Source organism: Eriocheir sinensis, chromosome 29 (assembly GCF_024679095.1).
Source record: "Eriocheir sinensis breed Jianghai 21 chromosome 29, ASM2467909v1, whole genome shotgun sequence".
Lineage (NCBI taxonomy): Eukaryota > Metazoa > Arthropoda > Malacostraca > Decapoda > Varunidae > Eriocheir > Eriocheir sinensis.
Genome location: NC_066537.1, coordinates 9,349,585 through 9,361,998, shown reverse-complemented (window position 1 = coordinate 9,361,998; position 12,414 = coordinate 9,349,585). Strand labels below are relative to the sequence as shown.

Genomic DNA, 12,414 nt, shown 5'->3' with positions numbered 1-12,414 from the left:
ATCTCCTATCTTTCCTATTCTTCTTCTGCCCTATCCTCCTCTTTTTTTATCCTTCTCTTTATCCTCTTATCTCGGTTTTCCCCATTTCCCTTCTAATCCTTCCTCTCCTTTCCCTCATCCTTCCTCTCCTTTCCCTTATAATCCTTCCTCTCCTTTCCCTCCTCATCCTTCCTCTCCTTTCCCTCCTCATCCTTCATCTCCTTTTCCTTCTAATCCTTCCTTTCCTTTTCTTTCTTATCCTTCCTCTCCTTTCCTTCCTTATCCATCCTCTCCTTTCCCCTCTTATCCTTCCTCTCCTTTCCTCCCTCTCCTTTACCTCCTCTTTATTGCTCCTCTCAGTTCTTCCTTTCTTATCCTCCCTCTCCTTTTCCCCTTCTCAGTCTCCCTCTTCTGTTCCTCTTCCTCCCTTCCCTACAGCAACACCAAAATTAGGCAACATTTCCGCTTGTCGTCAGTCGATATGTCCAGAGTCTAACTTTTTCAAGGAGGAGGAGGAGAGATAGTGGGTGGAGGCAGAGATCAGAGTCCCTTTAGCTATCTTTGAGGGGGGAGGAGGGAGGGGTGGAGGGAGGGAGGGAGGGGGAGAGTTGCAAGGAAGGAAGGGAGAGAGGGAGGGGAGGAAAGGTCGTATAGGGCGTTGTATTGTGTGTGTGTGTGTTTGTGTGAGAGAGAGAGAGAGAGAGAGAGATTTTTGTTGGTGTTAGTATTAGAATTATTAACATTACTTTCATTATTATTGATGTTATATAATTATGTGGGATAGTAATTTTGTCTTTCTTAATATATAAAAAAAGAGTCTCATTCTCATACATAAATAAAAAATAATAATAATAGTAAAATTTTCACTTCATATTCAGTTTTTCATTTTATTTCAGTCATACACAAAAAAAAAATAAGAAAATATGAGAATGAGGCAACACTTTATTACACTTAAAATAATATTCATTCACTTAATCATACATGTGGTCACTTTTTTTTACTCTCCCTCTCAAAATAATAATTACCTCTCAGATCAATCAATTTTTTTACACCTCATTAGCACCTGTGTAAATAGACCTTGATTTTAGGCACCTTAGATTTCACGAATGTCACGCTGTTGTTGTTGTTGTTGTTATTGTTGTTGTGTTCACTGCTGTCCGCCCCTCACTTCTCTCGCACCGTCACTCCTTGTTCTTATTTGTCTCACTTGTTATTATTTGTCCCGCCTTCATTTTGCATTTTGTGGGTCATTTCTTGTTTGTGTCAATGTGTGTGTGTGTGTTTGTTGGATCAGCCCAGCGGCCACGGATGAAGGAAGAAAGAGAGGAATAAGAGAGAAAAGGATAAGGATGCTGAGAGGTAGAAAATCGGAGAAAGAGATAGGAAGAAGATAGAATGAAGATGCTGAGAAGTGAACAGATGTAGAGAGATAGGGATGAGAGGAGAGAAGGAGGAAGTAAAGAGAAATAAAGAAAAAAGAGGATGGAATTAAAGAGAGGAGTGAGGGAAGGATAAAAAGTAAAAAAAAAAAAAAGATAAGAACAGGAAAGAAAGTGAAAAAAAAAATCGATAAAGTAATAATAAAAAAGAAAATCTAAGAAGAAATAGGAATAGAGAGATTAAAACAAGAGACACTATATTCAGCAGGAAGAGTAGAATATAAGTAGTAGAAGTAGAAGTAGGAAGAGAAGAGGAGGAGGAGGAGGAGGAGGGATGCTGTAGGTGAGAGGTGAGATGCTGTCGTTCTCTCACACACTCTCTCTTGGTCACTCTAGAACGCGCTGAGTGAGTTCAACTTCCTACACGAGAGAGAGGCCGCGGGAGGCGTAGGAGGAGGAGGAGGAGGAGGAGGGGACGACGGTGGTGTGGTGGAGGGAGAGGAGCTACAGGTTAGTATAGAGGAGGTGGTGGAGGAGGAGGAGGAGGAGGAGGAGGAGAAGACCAGAGGAGGAGGAGGAGGAGGAGGAGGGGTGATAGATGATGGGAACCTTCTACTCCACCACCACCACCACCCACACCACCACCACCACCACCGCCACTCCACCCCGCCCCACGGCTCGCCCTCCCCGCCCACTTACTATGTTCACCTGCCAGAAGATCAGGTACACCCTCACCCCCCCTAACACCCCTTACCTCCTCTTGCCCTCCCCCACCTGTCTAAATTACCTGTGTGTGCGTTCCTTGACACCTTCCAATATCCCCCTTCTCTCCCTCCTCTTCCTTCTCCTCCAGTCATTTTCTTTCTAAGTTATCTCCCCCTTCCTTCCCTCCCCCCTCCCCCTTTACCTGTCTAAATTACCTGTGTGTGCGTTCCTTGACACCTCCCAATCTCCCCTTTCTCTCCCTCCTCTTCCTTCTCCTTCAGTCATTTTCTTTATGATTTATCTCCCCCTTTCCTTCTTCTCTCCCCCTCCTCTTCCCTCTTATCTCTTTCTCACACAGACACTGTACTCGTTCACCCCTTTACTCCCCTCTCCCCTTCTCTTCTCCCCTCCCTCCCTTCTTCCTTCCATTTATGAGTTGCCTTCACTCCTCCCCAATCTACTTTCTCTATCTAGTTTCCTTTCTCCCATACTCTCTTTTCTTCAGTTTCCCTTTCATTTTCTAACTATTTCCTCCCCCCCACCAGTCCCTTTCTCTTTCCTATCATCTTCCCTTCCTTGTCCTCTCTCATTCCCCTTCCATTCCCTTCCCTTCTTTCCTCTCCCTTCCTTCCTTCCCAAATACCTTTCCTTCGTTTCCACCCTTCCCCTTACTTTCCTCCCCTTATCTCCTCTCTCCCCTTCATTACGTAAACATCCCTTCCCTCCCCTTCCTCCCCTCTCCCCACTAACACTGTGTTCCACTAACGCTCAACACAAGTAACATAACACGAGGTGCGGCGGGTAACGGTAACACACCTGACAACACTAACCACACCTGCTAAAACACTAATTAACACACACGCACACCTGTCGCTGCCGGTATGTCGCTAGAGGTATAAAGGTGTGCCCACTAATGACCCCCAATTAGGCCAGGTAGACTCCTTTTTAACGGTGCCAGGTGTGTGTGTGTGTGTGTGTGTGTGTGTGTGTGTGTGTGTGTGTGTGTGTGTGTGGCTAATGCTGGTTGCTAATGTTGCTTCTTCCATTAGTTTTTGAGAGAGAGAGAGAGAGAGAGAGAGAGAGAGAGAGAGACTACCTGCCCTATCTACGCTAACTCATCTTTCCTCCTTATAAGCTACGCAATCCTCTCTATAAACACTCTTCGATCCGCTTTAACAACCCCAGAATAGCTTACCACCACGTCGCTCGGTCGCTTCTAACACCACTTGATCGCCTAACGCAGTACTCGATCCTCCTCTAACACCATTCGATCGCTTATAACTCCTTTCGATCCCTTATACAAGATGGCTGATGCTACTTTTTTTTTCGTTTTTGTTTATTCGCTTTTGCTGCTGCTGTTGTTGTTGTTATTGCTTTGCTGATGAAATGCAAAAATAAAAACCTGGTATTTGTATGTATTTAAAAAGGTTGTGTGAATGTGTGTGTGTGTGTGTGTGTGTGTGTGTGTGTGTGTGTGTGTGTGTGTGTGTGTGTTGGTTGCTTGGTTGTAATTATGTATTTTGTGTCAGTGCATGTGTAATGTTTAAAGGTAATCGTAGTAGTAACGCGTCAAAGATAATAGTAATGATTCTAACTTGTTTTTCTTATTGTATTGCTTTGTTTATTTTAGGTCATAATATGTAAAAAAAAAAAATAAGGAGTAATGATTCCAACGTGTATTCTTGAAGTGTGTTGTGTATTTTAGGTTAACGTAAATAAAGTAGGAGAAATTTTAATACGTCTAACTTGTAATTCTTGTATCGTTTTCTTTACTGTGGGTCATATGTAAAAAAAAATTAGGGAGTAACTATTCTAACTTGCATTTCTAGTATTGTTTTCTTTATTTTAGGTCACAAGTAAAAAAAAAAAAACTAAGGAGTAATCATTCTAATTTGCATTCCTGTATCGTCTAGCGTAGTTTAGATCAACGGTAAAAATAGAAAAAGTTGCTTCATTTTCTGTCGAGGTGTTTAGTCCAGCGCAGGTGTTTCTAATTACTGAGTGGGCTGAAGGTGAAGGTCAGGTGAGGTGAGAGGAATTTGCTGCAGGTAGATGTTGTTGGAAGTTAGAAGCTCAAGGAGAAATAAGTTAACTAGTTTTTGTCAAGCATAAAGTTCGTGACCCACTGATATTTAGCGTAGACTACCTTAGTTTTACATGCATTGTCACTTTTTTGTATGTATTTAGTCCTGGAGTTGTTTACTGTAAAAAGTTAAATAGTCGCTCTTTTCTTAGTAATATCAGATCAAAATTACATAAGGAAATATCGCGTACAGAGAAATGAAATACTCGCTTTTTCTTTAGTAATATCAGATCAAAATTACATAAGGAAATATCGCGTACAGAGAAATGAAATACTCGCTTTTTCTTTAGTAATATCAGATCAAAATTACATAAGGAAATATCGCGTACAGAGAAATAGTCGCTTTTTTAGTCAATTTTAATCATAGGTACAAAATGAACGACTTTTTTTAGTAGTAGTGGATTGAAAGTAGCCCCAAAAATATCGCTTTCTTTAGTAATAGCTGTTTGTAAGTAAAAAATAAATAAATATCGCTTTCTTTTAGTAATACCAGTTTGAAAATACCCCAAAACACGTGTCTTATATATGCATTTCTCCTTGCGTTCACAGGTGGGCGGTGGCGGCAGTGTGGGCGTAGGCGTAGGCGTGGGCGGCGGGAGAGGAGACGCCGTGGAGGTGGAAGAAGTTCGACCAAGAAAGCTCCCGTTGTCTCGATTCGACCGCGACCGAGACTCAGCCTATGACACCTTCCGGGCCCCCCAGTACGGAGCGATGGGTATGGAACAGTTCCGCCTCATCTCCGTGCTGGGTCGCGGGCACTTCGGGAAGGTGATCCTGGGCCAGTACAAGAACACCGGGGAATACTTCGCGATCAAGGCGCTGAAGAAGGGCGACATCATAGCGAGGGACGAGGTGGAGAGCTTGCTGGCCGAGAAGAGAATATTCGAGGTGGCCAACTCCGTGCGGCATCCCTTCCTGGTGAACCTCTTCGCGTGCTACCAGACCGAGGTGAGTTTTATTTTTATTTTTTGATCCCGAAGTTGATTTCTCTTTTTGGCCACTCCTCTTTACTCTATTCAGGAGCAGTAAGTAGTGGGCTTTTTTTTTTCTACGCCATTGAATTGTCTCTGCTGTAAAAAAATTATTATATTTGTAATTTTTTTTTTTTATATGCCAGACAACTTTACTTTTCTTTTTTATCCTATTTTCTTTCTTTGGTTGTACAGTTTCTCCATGAACATCACCTTCCATTCCACCTTTCCCAGGCATTCACCAATACACCTTTCTTACCTGTCTCCTTCACGTACACACCTTTTTTCACCTTTTCCGCTCCACCTTAACCAAAACACACATTAGTACACCTGTCTGCATCTTCGCACCTTTCCCAAACACACATTCACCCCCCCCGCTCACCTGGCACACCTGTCCACCCTCAGAGTCACGTGTGCTTCGTCATGGAGTACGCAGCGGGCGGGGACCTCATGATGCACATCCACGCCGACGTATTCGACGAGCCTCGCGCCGTCTTCTACGCCGCGTGCGTCGTCCTGGGCCTTCAGTACCTCCACGACAACCGCATAATTTACCGGGACCTTAAACTCGACAACCTGCTCTTGGACACCGAGGGCTACGTCAAGATCGCCGACTTCGGGCTCTGCAAGGAGGGCATGGGCTACGGGGACCGAACAGGGACCTTCTGTGGCACGCCCGAGTTCCTTGCGCCCGAGGTCCTCACGGAGACGTCCTACACCCGGGCCGTGGACTGGTGGGGCCTCGGCGTGCTGATCTTCGAGATGCTGGTGGGCGAGGTGAGTGTCGAAGGGGGTATGAGGGGGAGGGGGGGAGGGGCAGTAGTGGTAATGTGGTGGTGATTGTAGTTTTCTTCTTCTTCGTCTTCTTCTTCTTCTTCTTCTTCTTCTTCGTATTCCTCTTGTCATTGTCTGTACTGTTATAATCCTTTTTTTTCTGCCTCACTTTTTTTTCTTGTTTTCTCATTCTTTTTAGCTTTGTTCGTTTATTTTGTTCCTTTACCTTCCTCTCAGTATCTTTCCTTTATATCATCTTTTTTTATATATCTTTCCCCTTCTTTCAATCTACTTTTCCTTTGCTTTCCTTTTCCATGTTTGTGTACCTCAGTTAATTTATACTCTTTCATTTACTGTATTCCTATGTCTATGTCTTTCTCACTTCGCCTTCTCTTCTTCTCCTCCTCACGTTTCAGGACACACCTAACACCACCACCACCACCACGTTCATAAGATCCCGCAGATAAACTCACGAAAAACACCAAAAAATCGGCCCAAATTCAGACAGGCTCTTGAGACACTGATTAGAGGCGTAACTAATCTTATGTACAAACAACTAGGTCAGCGAAGACGCGAGACGGGCGGGAAGGGTGAAGGAAGGGGTGGGAGAGAGAGAGTGGCAGGCGGAGAAGGGGCGGGAAGAGAGGGAGAGGGAGGGAAAGTGGAAGGAGGATGAATAGAAGGAGATAATAGAAGAGAATAAGAAGAGTGGCAGGCGGAGAAGGGGCTGGAAGAGAGGGAAAGGGAGGGAGGGAAGAGCAGAGAGGGAGGTAAAGTGGAAGAAGATAATAGAAGAGAATGAGAAGTAGCAGGATTGATGGAAATAAGGGAATAGAAGATTGGGTTAGGAATGGTTAGGGCAAAGGATAAATGGGTAGGGGAAAGGGAATGGAAGAGAAAGTGAGAAAAGAAGAAACGAAGAAAAATATTGCTTGTGTGGAATATTTTTTTGCGTCTGCGTTGGGGCAATAGGGGAATGGAAGACCTGGATAGATTGGTGACGATAGAGCAGGTGGACAGGTGAAAGGTTGAGGAGGCAGGTAAAAAGGTGTGGACTGTGGACAGGTGTGGGAGAGCCAGATAGGTAGTCACGTTGGGGCTGTGATTTATCCAGGTGACTTAATTAACACGAGCTAATCAGGTAACTCCACTATCACGAAACTCCTCCTCCTCATATGCGTTCGTGCGTGAGTTCGTATGACTTGCTAGATTTGTCCCCTTCCCCCATCTCTCTCTCTCTCTCTCTCTCTCTCTCTCTCTCTCTCTCTCTCTCTCTCTCTCTCCAGCCTTCGTTCTTTATCTCGAGTGACTTCGTTGTTTCTTTTTTTTTCACCTCCTCAGCGATAGACCGCGTGGCCTTGCCGGGTGCACCATCAGGATATAATTAGTCACAGTTGCAAAGTGGAGGAGGAGAAGGAGAATTCACGTTACGCAAAGAGGATGGGAAGATAAGAGGTAGATGAGTGATAAAGAGAACGGAAGAATGGCGTAAATAGAAGGCGTACTTGACTATTCCTTGTGAGTAAGAAGAGGAAAGGGGCAACAATAAGGGACAAGGATAGTAATGGAAGGGAAATATGGAGAAAAGGGGACATGGGGACTAAAGGGAAAGAGGAAGGATGGAAGGAAGAGGAAAATGGAAGCAGAAACGAGGAGAAAAGTAGACGAAGATAAAATATAAGGAAAGAAAAGATACAATAGGATAAAAAGAAAGCTTGCCTATAGTTTTATCTTATATTTTCAAACGCAAAGAATAGAGAACAACACATACCACATCATCACCTATTAAAACATTACTCTTATTTTTTTTTCTCATACACAAACAAACAAAACTAATCAAAAACAAAAGACACTAACATCTTTACCTTTTCCATCCACAAACAACGAACCAAATAAAAAACAAACCACAAAATACTCAGCACAACTTCTTCCTTCCCTCCCACAGTCGCCCTTCCCTGGAGACGACGAGGAGGAAGTGTTCGACAGCATAGTGAACGACGAGGTGCGCTACCCACGCTTCCTGTCCATCGAGGCCGTGGCCATCATGCGCAAGCTGCTCAGGAAGCACCCGGACCGCCGCCTCGGAGCCAGCGAGAAGGACGCCGAGGATGTCAAGAAGCAGCAGTTCTTCCGTAGCGTCTGTTGGGATGATTTGCTCCAGAGGAAAGTGAAGCCGCCGTTTGTGCCCACCGTGGTGAGTAGACAGTGTATGTGTGTGTGTGTGTGTGTGTGTGTGTGTGAGAGAGAGAGAGAGAGAGAGAGAGAGAGAGAGAGAGAGAGAGAGAGAGAGAGAGAGTAGGGAAGGGAAGATACATGAATAGAATGGAAAAAGTGACTAAATGGTGAGGTGAGAGACTAGGAAGATGAGGAAAAGGAAGGCACAGGAACGGAATGGAAGAATGAATGAGAAAAGTGGTAATGGAAGGAAAGGAAGGGAAATGGTGAATACATGGAGAGGTGAAAGAAGGGAAGAGAGAAGACTAGGAAGGGAAAGTGAATGCAACTGACGGATGAGAGGAGAGGAAGCATAAGGAAGGAAGGGTCAATGAGAAAAAGGAAGGGAGGCAGCCGTTCGAGGGGGGGAGGGGGCGTTTGGTGTCCGTCCTTGTCTGTCTTGCCTTATCGGAGCGGCCGGGGTGAGAGGGGAGAAAGGACAGGCGCGTGCTGGCGTATGGGGGGGAGGGAGGTCTAGTGATAGTGTGCTTCCAGGGGGATGGTAGAGGAGCGCGATTGTGTGGCAACGTGAGTGATTCTGTGCCGTGTGTGCATTTGTGTTATCGTGTGCAAGCCTCTGATGATACTGATGTTCCTGTGTTACTAAGTGTGTGCGCGCGTGTGTGTGTTTGATGCGTTGCTAACCGCGCCTCGCTCTTGTGTTGCAGACGTCGCCGGAGGACGTGAGCAACTTCGACGAAGAGTTCACGCTGGAGAAGCCCGCTCTCACCCCGCCCAAGGACCCGCGCCACCTCAACGAGTCCGACCAGAACCTCTTCAAGGACTTCAACTACATGGCTGACTGGTGCTGAGCGGCATGACGCCCACAAGACACACTCAGCGAGGGCCCAGCGCCCCCCCCTACGCCCCCACGCCTGCCCTGCCGTGCCCCAGAGCTCTACAGGGCCATAGCGGCGGCGGCGGACTCACAGCCCCGCCGCCTCGCTCTTTGCTCACGAGGCGGGTCAAGGATCGCAACAGCCTCGCGAGGCAGACCCGGCGACGGTGCCCTCCACGCCTTGCTCACGCCCTCCCCCTCCTCAGCACTGCCGGGTAGACAGGGGCCAGAACACCTACCTGTCTGCCCCTCTGTCTCCCCGTGTCGCCGCGCCCTGCCTTGCCCTGGCCGCTGTTTGCCCCCTGCTGTCAGCGCCCTGCCACCTCAGCACCAGGTCGAAAGATGATGATGAAGATGACGAATTGTGAGAACAAAAACAACATCAACAAGAACAAGAAAGAAGAAGAAAACGAGAAAAATGTCAATGCCTCTTTCTCACTCTCTCGTTAGTTCAGTTAGCAGTCAATTCTTTTCACGCTTTCTCGTCTGTTTTAACTTTGCCTGTGAACCCGAGCTCGTGATACAACAAGCCTGGGTTCACTATCTCCCTCTGTCTCACTCTTTCTCTCCCTGACTGTGGTAATAACTAACTAACCACCTGACTGACTGACTGCCCGTCCAAATTACACAACCTTTTTATGTGATAACCCGTGGCCTTCCCAGCGGTAAACTTCTGAATGCAACTATTTATTCGTATTTGTGATAACTTGCTCGAGGTTGTCACTGTAAACAAACCTCACCCCAGACCCCTCATTCCCCTCCCCCTGATCCCCCTCACTTCCCTTTCCTCCCCCCACAAACAATCCTCACCCCAAGACTTCTCATCCCCCCCCCCTCTTACTAATCCCTCCTCTCTCGTTTTCCTCTTCCCTTTCTCCATCAAACCTACCCAACTTACCTTAACTTATTCCTTTTTCTCTCTTTCCTCCGTTTCCTCTTTCCCTTCGTCCCCTAACCCCTATTTTCCTCCTCTTCCCCTTCCTCTAACCTACCCTTTCCCATCCACGCCAATCCTTTCTCTCCCTACCTTAGTCTCTTCCCCTCCTTTCTCTCCCTACCTTAGTCTCTTCCCCTTCCCTTAACCCAACCCCTCCCTATCACAATCCCTTTATGTCCCCATCTTCCCCTTCCCCTTACCTCACTCACCGCCTTCATATAATACTCACCCCCTACCTCCGTCCCATTCCCCCTCCCCCTCCCCCTGCCCTTCCCCTTTACACCGAAACGAATGTAGGTACCGAGGCAGCCCCTTACCCCTTTACCTTTAGCCCTTTAAACTTTAATTAAAGGCCGGAAGGAAGGTATTGAGAGCTGCGAGTACTGTTTTAAGGCAGCTATCCCCCCCCCACGACCCCCCCTTCCCCCTACCCCTTTACACACACACACACACACACACACACACACACACACACACACACTATATCACCAAAAATATGCAAAAAAAAAGAGAAACGAATACATTGGGATTTAAATTCGTGTTTTCACCTGTTACATTTTTTAATAAAAGGTGTGAAGACCGATCAAGCTCCCTTACTCACCTTTTTAACCCCCCTCTCCCCTTTACTCCCCTCCCCCCACCCACCCCTTCCCCTTCGAACTAGCAGCTGTCACAACCCCCGAAAGAAGAAGTAGAGTTAAGAAGAAGAGGAGGAGTGAATCGATGCTGTAGATTTGGAAATATTACGAGGACTTTGTAATTACGTTTGTGTGTTTCTGCAGCTCGGTGGTGTCTTGTATAAATAGTTTTTAATAAGGAGGCCGAGCGTGAAAGTGTTATTATTATTATCATTATTATTATTATTATTATTAAAACTTTCTCCATTATGGGCCGTGTTTTGAAAAGCCCGCTCAACAAGACGTTCGTTCTTCTCTACCTTTTATTGTCATCCTTTTTTTAGTTTTTATTTTATTTGGTTCATTCTCATTATTATTATTATTGTTTATATGTAAATGTACAGTGATATGTAAGGACAGCTTGGTACACATTAATTAATTATTCTATCTACCTACCAACTTCTTTTTCTCTCCTTTTTTATTTGTCTTAACATTATCAGTCACAAGGTAATTTAGGATCCCGTTTCTTGAGGTAATTGAGTCTGGTTGTAATTATTGTCTTTTCCCTCTTTCGTCTTTTTTTTCCACTTGTTACTAAATCTCACTGTCTTGTCTCTTTCTCCTCTTAAGTCTTTTTGGAATTTTTTTTCTATCAACAAAGTTTTCCTTCTTACTCTTTCATTTCTCATAATTGTTAATCTCATTTCTTTTTTATCTTCCTCTTCTTGTTCTTTATTCGCTAGTTCTCTTCTCTTTCTTTTTATTATCCTTTTTTATGTAACTTTTTTTTTAAATTTCCTTTCTTCTGATCTCATTCTCCTTTTTTTCTTTTTTAATCTATTTTTTTCTATATTTCGTTACTTGTATTCGTTTATGTCTCCTCTCTTTTGTTTGTCTATTTTTTCCGTTACTTCTGTTCTCTCTTTCTCCTCTTGGTCTTTCTCTTCTGTGTCACGTTTGTATATTATTACGTTTCCCGCGCTGCTGCCAAATCTCCCTCCCTCGTTGCCATATACCGCCAGCCAGCCAGCCACAGCATTCATTGTCTTCTAATCAAAACAAAAGAAATTCATTGCTGCTAATAATTTTCAGTATAGCCTATTTATTGTTATTTTTTCATCATTATTATTATCATTATCATTGATATTTGTATAATCTTCAGGCATTTATATGGACATTATTATTCTTATGTAAATTTATGACTATTGCTGATTTTTTTTTTTTTTTTTTTTTTTTCATATAATCACCGTCGGTCGATCTGATTTTCATTAACTTTGTATTCTTTGTCAATTAATAATCATTTCATTGTTTTTTTTAGTGATTTTTTTTTTCACTGTCCTGCGTTGTTAGGATTGTGTATGATAATTAAGGACGTGTTTGTTTCCTTCTCTCCACTGCTTCTGTGTCTTATAACTTATTCTCTTAATGTTAGTCGGCATCCGCCAGCCCCGCCCCGCCCCGCGCCGCCGAGGGCGTGTGTACAGAAGGTTATGCACTCGTGTAAGGGTTAACAGTCTGTTTTTGTAGCTATCATGTCTTCAGTAAATTTATACAAATATATTTTACTCCTGAAGTTTCTCTGCCCTAGTGATGGTGGGGGTGAAGGGAGGGAGGGAGGGTGACACACACACACACACACACACACACACACACACACTAATGAACCAGACCAAGGCCTCCGAGCACTGGCCGAATATATAATGAAGGAAGGATGAGTAAGTGGGCACTTGTGGTGACGATGATCGCGTAGACGTCTCCAACCTTAGCACCATCCTATAGTTCTCAGTCCTTAATATATAAACGCTTTGTTACCATGCTGTAAAACTGGTGGATAGCGAGCTCGAAGCACCGAACACCACAATGATCCAGTTCCCGGGTTGCGCCGCGCCGCCAGAGGGCTGCGCGGCGGCTGCTGAA

At 44.8% G+C, this 12,414-nt stretch overlaps 1 protein-coding gene across 2 annotated transcripts in view; it reads left to right on the top strand.

The window, feature by feature from the left end:
* Nucleotides 1-12,062, top strand: part of LOC127004997 (protein PRRC2A-like) — a 95,816-nt gene extending 83,754 nt beyond the window's left edge. Inside the window, exons 2-6 of one of the 2 annotated variants that reach the window (XM_050873419.1) lie at nucleotides 1,755-1,868; nucleotides 4,696-5,094; nucleotides 5,523-5,894; nucleotides 7,837-8,085; nucleotides 8,774-12,062. In XM_050873419.1, the coding sequence (XP_050729376.1) occupies nucleotides 1,755-1,868; nucleotides 4,696-5,094; nucleotides 5,523-5,894; nucleotides 7,837-8,085; nucleotides 8,774-8,917 (1,278 nt within the window). In that variant the 3' untranslated portion in view covers nucleotides 8,918-12,062. The remainder of the gene's footprint in view (nucleotides 1-1,754; nucleotides 1,869-4,695; nucleotides 5,095-5,522; nucleotides 5,895-7,836; nucleotides 8,086-8,773) is intronic. The other variant, XM_050873420.1, reaches the window with a different exon arrangement.
* The last annotated feature ends 352 nt before the right edge of the window (nucleotides 12,063-12,414 follow it).